This window comes from Bison bison, unplaced genomic scaffold (genome assembly GCF_000754665.1).
Source record: "Bison bison bison isolate TAMUID 2011002044 unplaced genomic scaffold, Bison_UMD1.0 scf7180017864020, whole genome shotgun sequence".
NCBI classification, from domain to species: domain Eukaryota; kingdom Metazoa; phylum Chordata; class Mammalia; order Artiodactyla; family Bovidae; genus Bison; species Bison bison.
Window position 1 is genome coordinate 270,734 of NW_011494592.1, and position 14,990 is coordinate 285,723.

At 42.2% G+C, this 14,990-nt stretch overlaps 1 protein-coding gene across 1 annotated transcript in view; it reads right to left on the reverse strand.

The window, feature by feature from the left end:
* EIF2AK3 (eukaryotic translation initiation factor 2-alpha kinase 3) overlaps nt 1–14,990 on the reverse strand; it is an 81,274-nt gene that overhangs the window by 65,857 nt on the left and 427 nt on the right. The window contains exon 2 of the mRNA XM_010834127.1: nt 14,845–14,990. Coding sequence (XP_010832429.1) covers nt 14,845–14,990 — 146 coding nt within the window. The remainder of the gene's footprint in view (nt 1–14,844) is intronic.

Sequence of the window (14,990 nt, forward strand, 5' to 3'; positions counted from 1 at the left end):
CACAGTGACAAATCCCATTCACTTGACCATCCAGTAGCACGTGACCAGCCACTTCTCCTGCTCTCTATCAGCTACATTTTTTCCCCCTAGTTTACTGGCACTTTTTAAAAAAATTGTAGCTGATTTACAGTATTGCGTTAGCTTCTGGTATACAGCAAAATGATTCAGTTACATATATCTATGTTCTTTTTCATATTCTTCTTCTTTTTGCTTTATTATAGGATATTGAATGTAATTCCCTGTGTTACATCAAGAAGAACTAAAGAGCCTCTTAATGAAGGTGAAAGAGGAGAGTTAAAAATGCTGGCTTAAAACTCAACATTCAGAAAACTAAGATCATGGCATCCAGTCCCATCACTTCATGGCAAATAGATGGGGAAACAATGGAAATAGTGACAGACTATTTTTTTGGGCTCCAAAATCACTGCAGATGGTGACTACAGTCATGAAATTGAAAGACACTTGCTAAGTGTCTAAGAAAAGCTAAGACTAACCTAGACAGCATATTAAAAAGCAGACATTACTTTGCCAACAAAGATCTGTATAGTCAAAGCTATGGTTTTTCCAGTAGTCATGTATGGATGTGAGAGTTGGACTATAAAGAAAGCTGAGCGCTGAAGAATTGATGCTTTTGAACTGTGGTATTGGAGAAGACTCTCAAGAGTCCCTGGGACTGCAAGGAGACCAAACCAGTCAATCCTAAAGAAAATCAGTTCTGAATATTCATTGGAAGGACTGATGCTGAAGCTCCAATACTTTGGCCACCTGAATGTGAAGAGCCAACTCATTTGAAAAGACCCTGATGCTGGGAAAGACTAAAGGCAAGAGGAGAAGGGGACAACAGAGGATGAGATGGCTGGATGGCAACACCAACTCAATGCACATGAGTTTGAGCAAGCTCCAGGAGATGGTGAAGTACAGGGAAGCCTGGCATGCTGCAGTTCATGGGGTTGCAAGGAGTCGGACACGACTGAGCCACTGAACAACTCTGTGTTATACAGTAGGATTCTATCCATGAACAGAGGAGCCTGGCGGGCCCCAGTCCATGGGGTCGCAAGGAGTGGGACACCACTTAGTGAATAACACACACATTAGGACCTGGTTGTTGATCCTCCATCAGCCACCCTTCACACAGCTTCCAGAACACCATTCTCTCCTGATCATTTTTTCTCCATTCTAAGCTTCCTTTCTCAGTCTCGTTTCCTGGTTGCTCCTCATCTCTCCTATCTCCAAAAATATTCTCTACCTACATGTACTTTTCTTTAGTGCTCTCCTAGATTAAAATATCATCTATTCCTGGTGGCTTAGAAAGTAAAAAATCCACCTGCAATGCAGAAGACATGGGTTTGACCCCTGGGTTGAGAAGATCCCCTGGAGAAGGAAATAGCAAACCACTCCAGTATTCTTGCCTGGAGAATCCCAGGGACAGAGGAGCCTGGTGGGCTGCCATGTATGGGGTCACACAGAGTCAGACACAACTGAAGCGACCTAGCAGCAGCAGCAACAATAACGACGTACATCTGCAACTTCCAAATTTATATTTCTGGTTCTAGGCCCCTTCCCTGAACTCTGGGCATACATATCTAACTGCCTGCCAGATTCGGACTGTGTAACAGGCTTCTCAGTGTCCACATACCTAAAATCAATATCCCCAGACTGATTCCCCCAATTCCTCAAACACATGGTGCGTAATTTTCCCTCAGATCTTTCTGGAACATACACCCCAGGTACATGACAAGCTCTCAATAAATATTTGTGGAATGAAAAGATGTGTTGAACAGTCCTTCTAGGAATTTGTTAGGTGTATTTGTCTACTTCTCAAAGATGATACAAATTCCAAGCATAGACAGTTATGTTCCTGGTTTGGATTACAAAATGCTACTTTTATCTATTCTACTTCATATACGATATATAGAAATTCAAAGTAAAGCTACAAGTTGACCAAGACAAACCAGTTCAAGTAGTCTCCTTTGAAACCTTTCAAAGAAAATAAGACAAGCCAGTTCAAGTAAACTCCTTTGAAACCTTTCAGAGAACTTACTCATTTAGCAAATGAATAAATTTATCAAGAGAATAAAAGTGTTAATATAATTTAGTTCCCTATCTATACCAAGGGAACATTTCATGCAAAGATGGGCTCCATAAAAGGACAGAAATGGTATGGACCTGACAGAAGCAGAAGATATTAAGAAGAGGTGGCAAGAATACACAGACGAACTGTACAAAAAAGATCTTCAAGACCAAGATAATCACGATGGTGTGATCACTCACCTAGACCCAGACATCCTTGAATGTGAAGTCAAGTGGGCCTTAGAAAGCATCACTACGAACAAAGCTAGTGGAGGTGATGGAACTCCAGTTAAGCTATTTCAAATCCTGAAAGATGATGCGGTGAAAGTGCTGCACTCAATATGCCAGCAAATTTGCACAACTCAGCAGCGGCCACAGGACTGGAAAAGGTCAGTTTTCATTCCAATCCCAAAGAAAGGCAATGCCAAAGAATGCTCAAACTACTGCACAATTGCACTCATCTCACATGCTAGTAAAGTGATGCTCACAATTCTCCAAGCCAGGCTTCAGCAATACGTGAACCGTGAACTTCCAGATGTTCAAGCTGGTTTTAGAAAAGGTAGAGGAACCAGAGATCAAATTGCCAACATCCACTGGATCATGGAAAAAGCAAGAGAGTTCCAGAAAAACATCTATTTCTGCTTTCTTGACTATGCCAAAGCCTTTGACTGTGTGGATCACAATAAACTGTGGAAAATTCTGAAAGAGATGGGAATACCAGACCACCTGACCTGCCTCTTGAGAAACCTATATGCAGGTCAGGAAGCAACAGTTAGAATTGGACATGGAACAACAGACTGGTTCCAATTCAGAAAAGGAGTTCATCAAGGCTGTATATTGTCACCCTGCTTATTTAACTTCTATGCAGAGTACATCATGAGAAACACTGGGCTGGAAGAAGCACAAGCTGGAATCAAGATTGCCGGGAGAAATATCAATAACCTCAGATATGCAGATGACACCACCCTTATGGCAGAAAATGAAGAGGAACTAAAAAGCCTCTTGATAAACATGAGAGAGGAGAGTGAAAAAGTTGGCTTAAAGCTCAACATTTAGAAAACTAAGATCATGGCATCTGGTCCCATCACTTCATGGCAAATAGATGGGGAAACAGTGGAAACAGTGGCAGACTTTATTTTTCTGGGCTCCAAAATCACTGCAGATGGTGGCTGCAGCAATGAAATTAAAAGACGCTTTCTCCTTGGAAGGAAAGTTATGACCAACCTAGACAGCATATTGAAAAGCAGAGACATTACTTTGCCAACAAAGGTCCATCTAGTCAAGGCTATGGTTTTTCCAGTAGTCATATATGGATGTGAGAGTTGGACTGTGAAGAAATCTGAGCACCAAAGAATTCATGCTTTTGAACTGCGGTGTTGGAGAAGACTCTTGAGAGTCTCTTGGACTGCAAGGAGATTCAGCCAGTCTGTTCTAAAGGAGATCAGTCCTGAGTGTTCTTTGGAAGGAATGATGCTAAAGCTGAAACTCCAGTACTTTGGCCACCTCATGCAAAGAGTTGACTCACTGGAAAAGACTCTGATGCTGGGAGGGACTGGGGGCAGGAGGAGAAGGGGACGACAGAGGATGAGATGGCTGGATGGCATCACCAACTCAATGGACGTGGGTTTGGGTGAACTCTGGGAGTTGGTGATGGACAGGGAGGCCTGGCGTGCTGCAGTTCATGGGGTTTCAAAGAGTTGGACACGACTGAGTGACTGAACTGAACTGAATTGAATTTATGAAAATAAGATTTTGCCATACTATGCTATGCTATGCTATGCTAAGTCACTTCAGTCGTGTCCGACTCTGTGCGACCCCATGGATGGCAGCCCACCAGGCTTCCCCGTCCCTGGGATTCTCCAGGCAAGAACACTGGAGTGGGTTGCCATTTCCTTCTCCAATGCATGAAAGTGAAAAGTGAAAGTGAAGTCACTCAGTCGTGTCCAACTCTTAGCGACCCCATGGACTGCAGCCTACCAGGCTCCTCTGTCCATGGGATTTTCCAGGCAAGAGTACTGGAGTGGGGTGCCATTAAGAAAAGGAACAACTGGACTTCCTTCCCCACACATTATCTTGCATTCTAAAGAGATCTACTGGGAGTTGGAGAAGAAGGATAAAGTAAGTCAAAAAATTATATCATAAGGAAAGGTATAAAAAATTCAAACCACCATGGAAAAGAAAATGAAAAATAATATACATATATGTATATATAATTGAGAATATTATATACTTACAATTGAGTGAGTCACTTTGCTGTATGGGTTCAATCTCTGGTCTGGGAAGAACCCAGATGCTGCAGAGCAACTAAGCCCATCTGTCATAACTACTGAGTCCACGCTCTAGACCCTGCAAGCCATAGCTACTGAGCCTGTGTGCCACACGTACTGAAGCCCGCGTGCCTAGAGCCCGGACTCCACAAGAAGAGAAGCCACAATAAGAGTCCAAAGCACTGCGGATGGCAAGCAACCCCCTGCTCACCACAACTAGAGAAAAGCCCAAGCAGCTACGAAGACAAAACAGCCAAGAATAAACATTTCTTAAAAAAAGATGCATATGTCTTATGTAAAGATTATGCTTTTTAAAATAAACAAGATATTTTCAGAAAATAAGATATTTTCAGATGATGAATTGTATCTAGAGGGTATGTGTGAATTCAAGCAATAAGTGAAAGAAAGAAAAACATGCAGGCAGGAACAATTAAGTACATCACGCTCTTAACTGGCTATTGATATTAGTATCAAATTCTTAGATCTGTATGGCGTATCCTTAATTCTTTTTAACTCTTCTTAATGGGAATAACAGAAATTTCCATAACAAACCCTGTCAATTCTTCTTGCACGCTCAGGTATGTCCAACTCTTTGCGACCCCATGAACGTAGCCCACCAGGCTCCTCTGTCCATGGGATTTCCCAGGCAAGAGTATTGGAATGGGTTGCCATTTCCTTCTCCAGGGGATCTTCCTGACCCAGGGATCGAACCTGTGCCTCCTGCATCTCCTGCACTGGCAGGTGAATTCTTTACCACTTGAGCCACCTGGGAAGCCCATGTCAGGTGTCCAAAAAAAAATTCATTATCCCCACTGCTACAATTTATGGGCTGGGTCTTAAGCACATCACTGGAAGAGGGCTTTCCCTTCTGCTGCTGCTGGAAATAAGTAACAGCTGGAGGGCAAAGAGATACTTAACAGTTACATCTTATCACATTCTTGGAGAGAGATGCTCTGAAATACTATTGGTTGAGAGCCACATGAAGGAGACAGACACTGCTGAAAAACAGTCCTCCAGCTGAGGTCAAAATAAGATCCCCTTTCCTCAAAAACAAACAAACAAACAACCCCCCAAAAAAAAGGGAGAATCTAAGGCCATTTATCTCCCCATGATCCACTCTATTTGGCAGTGTCTATGAACGAGACGAAAAACTCTTTAACTTATTTAAAAATCAAAAGAACTACACAGGCAGCATTTCCAGGGGAAAGAATCAGAGCTTTGAAGTCAACCCTGTGTGCCCATCCCCACAGCCCTGCTGTTGTTCTGCTCATGGCTCCATTCAAATTGCTTTTTCATGGATAAAACAGGACGATTTCACCCAGCTCAGCATAACTCAAATTGACCTGATTACCAAAATAATCTGGAGTGCTTGTTAAAAACCAGTGAAGATTCAGAGGTTCCCTCTGCAGAGGGGTTTCAGAGATGGTGGCTTAACAAGTACCTGAAGTGAGTCTCAAGACCAGTCTGGCAAAGAGTGATTTACCTCAAAGGGCGATTGCCTGGGAGTAAAAAAAAAAAAAAATAATAATAATCCATTACCTGGATTAAGATGGCCTACTAATCAACGCTATCAGCAAACTCTAGAAATTTCTCTCACTTACAGGCTGCTTCAGTTTACAAAGTCATTTGTTTGGGTGATTCAGCAGCAAGCACTTTCTCTCACTCATAGTGTGATTCTTCAAAGCCCCTTTCAAGAAAGGTTTGCAATGACCTCTCTTGAGGCCAGGTCTCCTCCCCTCATCAGGTTTGTCCCTCCAGAGGTAGCTGGAACACAGTGCGTGTGCTCACTCAGTCGTGTCCAATTCTTTACAACCCTATGGACTATAGCCCACCAGACTCCATTGTCCATGGGACCTCCCAGGCAAGAATACTGGAGAGGGTTGCCATGCCCTCCTCCAGGGGATCTTTCCAACCCAGGAATTGAACCTATGTCTCCTACGTCTCCTGCATCAGCAGGCAGATTCTTTACCATTGAGCCACCAGGGAAGACCTTAGTCGGAACACTGGCTGTCTCCCATTCTAGACTAGTTCTTGCCCCCATCCTCACCTGCCATCCTTACAGCTTTCAATCTCCAAAATGTAGGCTGAGGAGTTCTAGTTTTATCCAAAGTCCATCACTTACTGTATGTGTAATCTGACAGCTCCCTAAACTAATGTAGTATTTACAGTTCATCCCTCTCCCAACCCCAGTTCAGCATTTTCAGCAGGGCATCACCACAATGCATTCAGAAAGCTTCCCTTCTCTCCCCAGGCTTTCTGCATCCACCCTATCACTGAACATCTATATCGGAAATGAAACCTCCTCCCTCACCCCCTGCATTTCAACAACAGTTGTGTACTCTCGATCTGTTTTTCAAGCTTCCTTTAAATCTTTTCATTCTTCTTCAGTCCCAGTGCCCTTGTTCTATGACATTAGAACATCTTAAAAAGACGTCCAGCCTACAAACCAAAACCAAACCAAAAAAAAAAAAGACTAAAAAAAAAATTAACAGAAAGCAAAACCCAAAACAAACAAACAAAAAAAGACTTCCTGCCTCTGGTTTCTTCCTTCCTCTACTCTTCTGACAGTTTTGTTTCTATAATTGAGATCTGATCAACTTCCAAAGCTCCCTGTGCCCACTGAATAAAGGCCACACTACTTGGTATCACACATAATCTGGCATAATCTAGGTTTCTAACTCTTTGAACAAAGTTCCTTTGTTAACTTGGCTCATATCTTTTTTTTCTTTATTTTTTTGTTGTCTCATGTCTTAAATGATTTCATATGTCCCCCAAATATCACTTCTAATGAATTTTCCTATCTTTAGAGAAACTATTTAAGTACTAATCACAATATTCAAGACTTTTGGAAAGAAAGAGCTGATATTACTAATTAAGTCTGGTATTTAGTTCCAGTGCAAAACCGAGAAAACTTGACTTTTTAATTAGCCTTCTCCTCAGTGAATGGCCAATCTCCCTTAGGTTATTTGGAAATCATAGAACCAATCTCCTGGCTCCCCCACAAGCAAGTACATAAGGGTCCCGGAGCCCTGGTTTGGCAACCACAGCTTTGAGCCTGTGCTCACATCATCCCAGCAGCTGAGACCTTCCTTGACACTTCATATTCAAGGGCTCGCTCAGTTGACGTCTCCGTTCTCTTCGCTCTCAAACTCCTCTTATGTCGTTATCATCCATCTCAGTACAGTTAATTCTTTAACACTTGTAGCTCCCTCTCAGGCCTGGACTCAAGGACAGTCCACGTATCCATCCCCAGCACCCAATAGTGTGGAGCTCCTAATAAGATGCAGTAAATGTTCGTTGGATGAATAAATTTTGCTGGGGCAGATACTACTACTCACATAAAACAAAAAAGGAGCTGAGAAAGATGTGAAAAGATGCAACTTGGCTAAGGTCATGCACCTAAAAGAGATTTTGGACAGAACTGTGAAGTATAAATTTCGGGTTTTTTTTTAACTCTAATTCAACTATTCTGTTAACTATATGTCTACATAAGTGACAACTCCTATATTACTATAAGGTGCAGCTTTTATTCCCCCCAGAAATCTCATCAAAATGTCACACATCCTGTTACTGTTCTGATTATGCCCTTAACTGAGCAGAAATGCTCTTAGACCACAATGAATACCAATTTTAAAAAAGTTTGTTTGCTCTGACTTCCATCACCCAGAATCCCTGCCTATTATAATTAAGTTTATCAGAGTCTGATAAGTAAATGCTGAATTCTTTCATACAGTAACTTTGCCTGAATACATTTCCCATTTGAAACAGAAGTAGGTGACAGTAGAAAGTTCTATCGATTGAATGGTTTCTATGTTAACAACTGCTTATTTTAAAATTGCGTATTTCCTTTCATAGGAAAAAAAAACAGTCACAATATTAAAAATGTGATTGGGTTAAATCTGCTTTTTTTTTTATGTAAAAAAGAATCCTCTGCCTAAAATATATGCTCTCACTCAAGGAAGCCTATATTCTTGTTGAAAAACAAACGTATTAATTGGACTTTACTTCGTAGTCCTCACCTACTAAGTAAATCTTCAGATCAAACTTCCTTTATTTAAACCTGTCACAAGACTAGTCATGCCCCCAATACAAACAAATATAGTGCCAAAAATTACTAACTATATAACTCTGACATATCAGCTAAGCCTTACAGAAATCCAGTGTAAGTTTTCAATAGCATAAACCAAGTGAGAGCAGCAGATATCTGTTTCCAATTAGAATTAAACATTTTCAAAGCATTTTGTCTGCTTTATTCCATGAAATCTTTTAAATAAAATGGTTATTGACAAATAGAACAGCGTGGAAAACATTAAAACAATGGTTTTTAAACTTTTTATTTTGTATTGGGGTATAGCCAATTAACTGGAGGAGGAAATGGCAACCCACTCCAGTATTCTTGCTGGAGAATCCCATGGACAAAGGAGCCTGGCAGGCTACAGTCCAAAGGGTTGCAGAGTCCAACGTGGCTGAAGTAATTTAGCACACAGCCAATTAACAATAGTGTGTTAGTTTTAGGTGAACAGTGAAGGCACTCAGACATCCATATACATGTATCCATTCTCCTACAAACACCCCATCCAGGCTGCCACATAACACTGAACAGAGTTCCATGTGCTATACAGTAGGTCCTTGTTGCTTATCCATTTTAAATATAGCAGTGTGTACATGTCCATCCCAAATTCCCTAACTACCCCTTCCCCCCAGGCAACCATAATAAGTTTGTTCTCTTAAGTCTGTAAGTCTCTTTCTGAAAAACTTAAAAAAAATTTCCCCCTCTCACACTTAGTTCTAAAATCTACCAGCTTTACTTCCTGCATTTTAAAATGTTTTGTAATAGAAATATACAATCAGCTCCTATCTTACCAAAAAAAAAAAAAAAACAAAAACTCGATGGAGTTTCCAGACAGTATTTATGGAATGAAGGACCATGCGGAAGCCACAGCTTACAGCAGGTGATAAAGACAGGTCACCTTCTGCGCCCAGGAGTGTGAATACAGAACAGTTTCCTCTACCCTGTCAATCTCAAAGCCAGAGTCCAGATGTCAATTACACTAAAAAGACAATTATAGACAGGAAGGATAATCTATTATTCACCAAGTATATTTACTTTGGCTTATAGCCTGCCTTGAAAGTTATGCACAAATTCTTCTTTCAGTGTGATTCTTAATCAACTTTAAAAGTCTGGGATCTTATGGTTGCCAAGGGGACGGGATAGTTAGGGAGTTTGGGATGGACATGTACATAGTCCTATATTTTAAATGGCAAGCAACAAGGACCTACTGTATAGAACATGGAACTCTGCTCAGTATTATGTGGCAGCTGGATTGGAGGAGAGTTTGGAGGCGAATGGATACATGGTATCTATGATAAGGTTCCTTTGCTGTACACCTGAAACTGTCACAACATTATTAATGGACTAGACCCCAATACAAATTAAAAAGTTTTAAATAAGTGGAAAAAAAAAAGTCTGGGGTCAGAAAAGTGAACAGATAACTGAGTTTCCTTTCAACTCTGTATCCTATAATTCTATTATTCAATGGTCATTTTAGTTGAAAAAAAAAAGGCTTGATTATGAATTTGAAAATCTGAGGAAGACTAGATTTCTAAACCATTGATTCAGATCAGATCAGCTTGTAAAGGATAGAGAGGAGAAAGAAATACAGAGAAATTAAATCATCTTATATTTGGGAAGTGTTTTCCTGTTTCAACTCATTAAATCCAAAAATTCCAGTTTACAGATGCACAAATTAAAGAAGCATGAGAGATGAAATGAATGTCAAATGTAGTGACTCTTTTGTTAGAGGGGAATCAGAGGCAAAAGGAACATAATACTTTAAAAATTGGTGTGATAGCTAAAACTAGTGCTTTACAACTTCCAAGGTTGTCAGATGTCAATCTGAGGATGCTCAACCCATCACAAGAATGCCAAATGACATCTTGCAGTTTGCTTTTTGTGCTGAAGTCAGAAAACTGGTAACTCATCATTTAACGCCAACGTGCATGCACAAAACTGAACAGTGAGGTGAGATTTTGACTTTCTTCCCAACACTCTGAAATGACCGTCTCATTTAAATTTCAACTAAATGTAATATTTACCAGAAGAACCGCTGACAACAAGACTGCTACAAGAAAAACAAGTTCATTTTAGCTACTTTTTAAAGGGAAAAAAAAATAGTTTATTCACTCATTTACATGTCTGAGATGCAGAGTAAGCATTCAGATTGAAAATTCCATCACAAGAAAATAAAAATTCCATCAAGAGAAAAAAAAAAAAAGAATGAGCAAGTTGCATTCTGCTTCTTGGGAGACAAAATACAACCTGTAAAAACAAAGATCTCAATTTCCCACCTCCTACTTTTAAAAGTTTTGCAAAGACTATGGCTCTTCACAGTTATCTGAAATAAACACTTGGTTAATCCAAATTTGTTCCCCTAATCTTCCTTCTTTAAATAAACAGGATATTGGTTTATTATTATAGAACTGATATTCTTTTTTTTTTTTCCACTTTTTTCTGTAGCGCACTTAAAAAAAGTTTTTTACAAACTACATATTTATCTCTTGTTGATTCTACCAATTTACTTACTCAAGGTTTCTCAAACTTTCCATACTATTTAAGCTACTAGGCAGACACCTAAACCCCAGCCCATATTATCCTAACCAATTCTGTTTGCCAAGATCTCTTATTCTCTGGCAGGCAAAACTCCTCTCTTTTCACTCTTTTTCTTTCTGAGAAAGAAGCAGTTCTGCTTGCCAACTACCTTCGCCTCCTCTCCGATTCCTTTCTTTTCCAACCTGTCTATATAAGCTCGCACTCTCTGAATATATAAAGAAGATCAGCAATCCCAACAGGTTTAACAGTGAGGGACTGAGGAAGTGGGGCCAAAAAGGATGAATCTTTTCTTTGGGGGTTGCGGGGAGCAGGGAGCTGTGTAGCGTGGCTTTAAGGATCTCAGTTCCCCAGCCAGGGACTGAACCTATGCCCCCAGCAATGGAAGCTCAGAGTCCTAACCACTGAACCACTAGGGAATTCCCAAAAATGATGACTCTTTAACCCCTTCTCTAAGTATGCTTGCTTGCTTGGTAAGTCACTTCAGTTATCCAATTCTTTGGAACCCTATGGACTGTAGCCTGCGAGGCTCCTCTGTCCATGGGATTTTCCAGGCAAGAATACTAGAGTGGGTTGTCACTCCTGACCCAGGGATTGAATCCTCTCTTACATCCACCTGCGTTGGCAGGTAGGATCTTTACCACTACCTTCATCTTCTCAGTCCTCACCCTATGCCTCCTGTACAACCTGGCCAGCTGTACCTGTCTCCTTTGCCAACTTATCTCTCCAAAACATAAAGGGCATTTCCTGAAGTTTTTATCACAAGCTCCTCTTTGCACAGTTTCAACCATTTACCCTGACATCTCTCCATCTGCAGGCACTGTTCCTACTTAATGTCTCCCTCTAGACTTCCTGCCAGCACTGCCAAGTCACCATGTCCAACACCAACCCAGTTAACTTTTCCTCTCTGCTCCCCTTAATCTTTCCACTTTCCACCTGTGCTCTACTCCCTAGCCATCCCATCTGCATCTTTAGCTGGTGGTGCCAAGAGAGGAGGAATCAATTTATTTGCCAAGAAGCAAGGTTCCACCTGCAGTCTCTCAACTCTACCCACTCTGTTCTCTATCCACTGGACAGTGTACCTCTCATGGGCACTGCTATAACATGCTCCTTTTGGTTTCCACACCTCAAGTTTTTTTACTGTACACAGTAATGCCGGAGAAATAGTCCCTAAGCACAAACTTAGATCAGGCCTGGCATTTGACACAACACTTCTCAAACTGTAGTCCGTGAGGGACTTTCCTGATGGTTTAGTGGTTAAGACTCCTCACTTTCATTGCAGGGGGCACGGGTTTGATCCCTGGTTGGAGAACTAAGGGAGCTTCCCAGGTAGCGTTAGCGGTAAAGAACCCACCTACCAATGCACGTAGACGTAACAACACAGGTTCGATTCCTGGGTTGGGAAAATCCCCTGAGGAGGAAATGGCAACTCCCTCCAGTATTCTGGCCTGGAGAATCCCACGGACAGAGGAGCCTGGCAGGCTACGGTACACAGGATCACAGAGTCAGACACGACTGAAGTGACTTAGCATGCACCCATTCAGGGAACTAAGATCCTACATGCCAAGGGGTGCAGCCAAAAACAAACAAACTGCAGTGTGCATGTGAATTGCATGCTGATCTTCTTAAAATGCAGATACTCATTCAGTGGGTCTCAGCAGTGCCTGATTCTGGATTTCTAACATTCCAGGTGTTGATGATGTTACTAGCATATGGCTGTATATATATACAACATGGCTGCAACCTATTTTTCTAGGCTTATCGCCTACCCCTCCCTGCCCAGCACATATGTATGTATGTTTGTAACTCTTTCGTACCTACAGGTCACTCACATGCACACATACACACAGATGCATACAAACAAAAATAATGCGTGTGTGTATACACTCAGTTGTGTCCAGCTCTTTGGGGCCCTGTGGACTGCAGCCTATCAGGCTTCTCTGTCCATGGAATTTTCCAGGCAAAAATACTGGAGTGGGTTGCCATGCCCTCCTCCAGGGGATCTTCCAGACCCAGGGATCAAACCCGAGTCTCTTGCATCTCCTGCACTGGCAGGCACTTTCTTTACCACTAGCACCACCTGGGAAGCCCTCCCTAAACACACAGTTTCTGTGCCCCTCGCTGTTTCCTCAAGTCCAGCCTCTGCTCATCACATTTCTACCCACTTTTGAGGAAGCAACTCATTCTGCCAGAGTGTTTTCTTGTCTTCTTTCCTACCTCACCCCAGTACCACTCACTGAACACCACAAGAAACATGGGACACTGATAGCACTTAATTTGCATGGCTTCTGCCCTGTAATGTCATTACAGGTCATCTTATTTAATCCTCACTGCTGGACTGCACCTCCTCCTGGAGGACAGGGGCTATCTGCCTAACCTCTGTAACCCCAGGGCATCATGGGGGGGCCTTTTAAGCACCAATAAATACCTGCTCTAGTGGATCTGTATTTTAGGAAAAATGAAACATACTACTCCACTTCATGTAACTCACTTTGGGCAAGTGCTTCAGAAGTTTAAGATAAATAAAAACATTCTTTCTGGATAGCTAGCTAATTCATTAGCAAAACCTCTGAAAATTCTGTCAAATGTTTGGCATTTTAAAATCATCTACATATAAACATTTAAAGGGTGTTTCTAAAATTTTAGTAATTCCCAGGTGATGCTAGTGGTAAAGAACCCACCTACTAAGGTGGGTCGGGAAGATCCCCTGGAGGAGAGTATGGCAACCCACTCCAGTACTCTTGCCTGGAGAATGCCATGGACAGAGGAGCCTGCCGAGCTACCGTCCACAGGGTTGCAGAGTCTGACACCACTGAAGTGACTTAGAGCCCTCACCCAGGCATATAGATCAAAGCGCTGATATTTAACTGAAAAATTAAAACTAATTTGTCATAATCTAGTCATTACTACATTTAAACTTAAAATGCTTTCTAATCCAGTAACCCTCTCTGGTTTAATTTACCTAATGCTGCTGTTATCATTCCATCCGTTAAATGGGATCTCACTTTCTCCTCGGGTGTGCTAAAGTTAGTCATCTGCGAAATAATTTACCATTAAAATGCCTCACATGTGCCCAGCCATGAAAAGTGCTTTAAAACATGTATTTTGAAGAAACGTTTTTAAGGAGATGAAACAACTCAACCAAAACAGCCCTATATTAAATGTTTATATACTAAACCCTCTAAATATCAAAGAACTGCCGAAATTCAAACAAACAAACCATAGCTTCTGAACTTTAGTGTGTTCAAGAATTGTCTGCAGTGCGTATTAAATGTGCAGATTCCAGTTTCTTACCTTGAGGAAGTCTAATCCAGTCAATCTGGAATGGGATTTAGAAAACTGTACAGTCAACCAGCATCCCCGGGCGGTTCTAATGCAGGTGTTCCACAGATCTCAATTAGAGAAATACTGACCTCAACCCTGGTGCGTGGGCACTACAGGGATGTATTTAAAGAAAAATGTTGAAATCTCTTTATGAAGTTCTTTCCCCAAACAGCTGTCACACTAGCACAGACATAAGGTAATTCATTAAAAAAAACGATGAGGAGTGCTGTAAGTTGCTTGGGGTAGGAGTAAAGCTCGAAAGCAATTAAAGAAAGAAAGTAACGTTTCTTTCCCACTTCTCACTCCGTTCTCCTAGCATCCTCCGGGTACCTTCGAGGATGCTGCTCGCACCAGGGAACTACAACTGGGCGCCAGGGAGCAGAGTGAGGCCCTTCTCTGGTCCAGGGGATGGGCAGGCGGCCCCGCTCTCTCCCCCAGGTCGTCATCAGTGGTCCTCTGCCAGCTAGAAGTCGCGGCGGAGGGGGGACCGCGGGCCCCGGAACCTCCGCGGCGCACGCGCATAAACAAGTCGCCTCCAGGGGTCAGCGATCCCGGTGCTCTACCCGCGGCCCTTACCTGCCAAACGGCCGAATATCGGGCTCCTCTTCCGGCTCCGGCTCCGGCTCCCGCGCCTCCTGCTCGCCTGCAGCCGCCGGCAGCGCCTCGGAGTCCTCCACCGTCACTTCGGCTGCAATCACGGCTCCCGTCGCCGGCACCCGCGT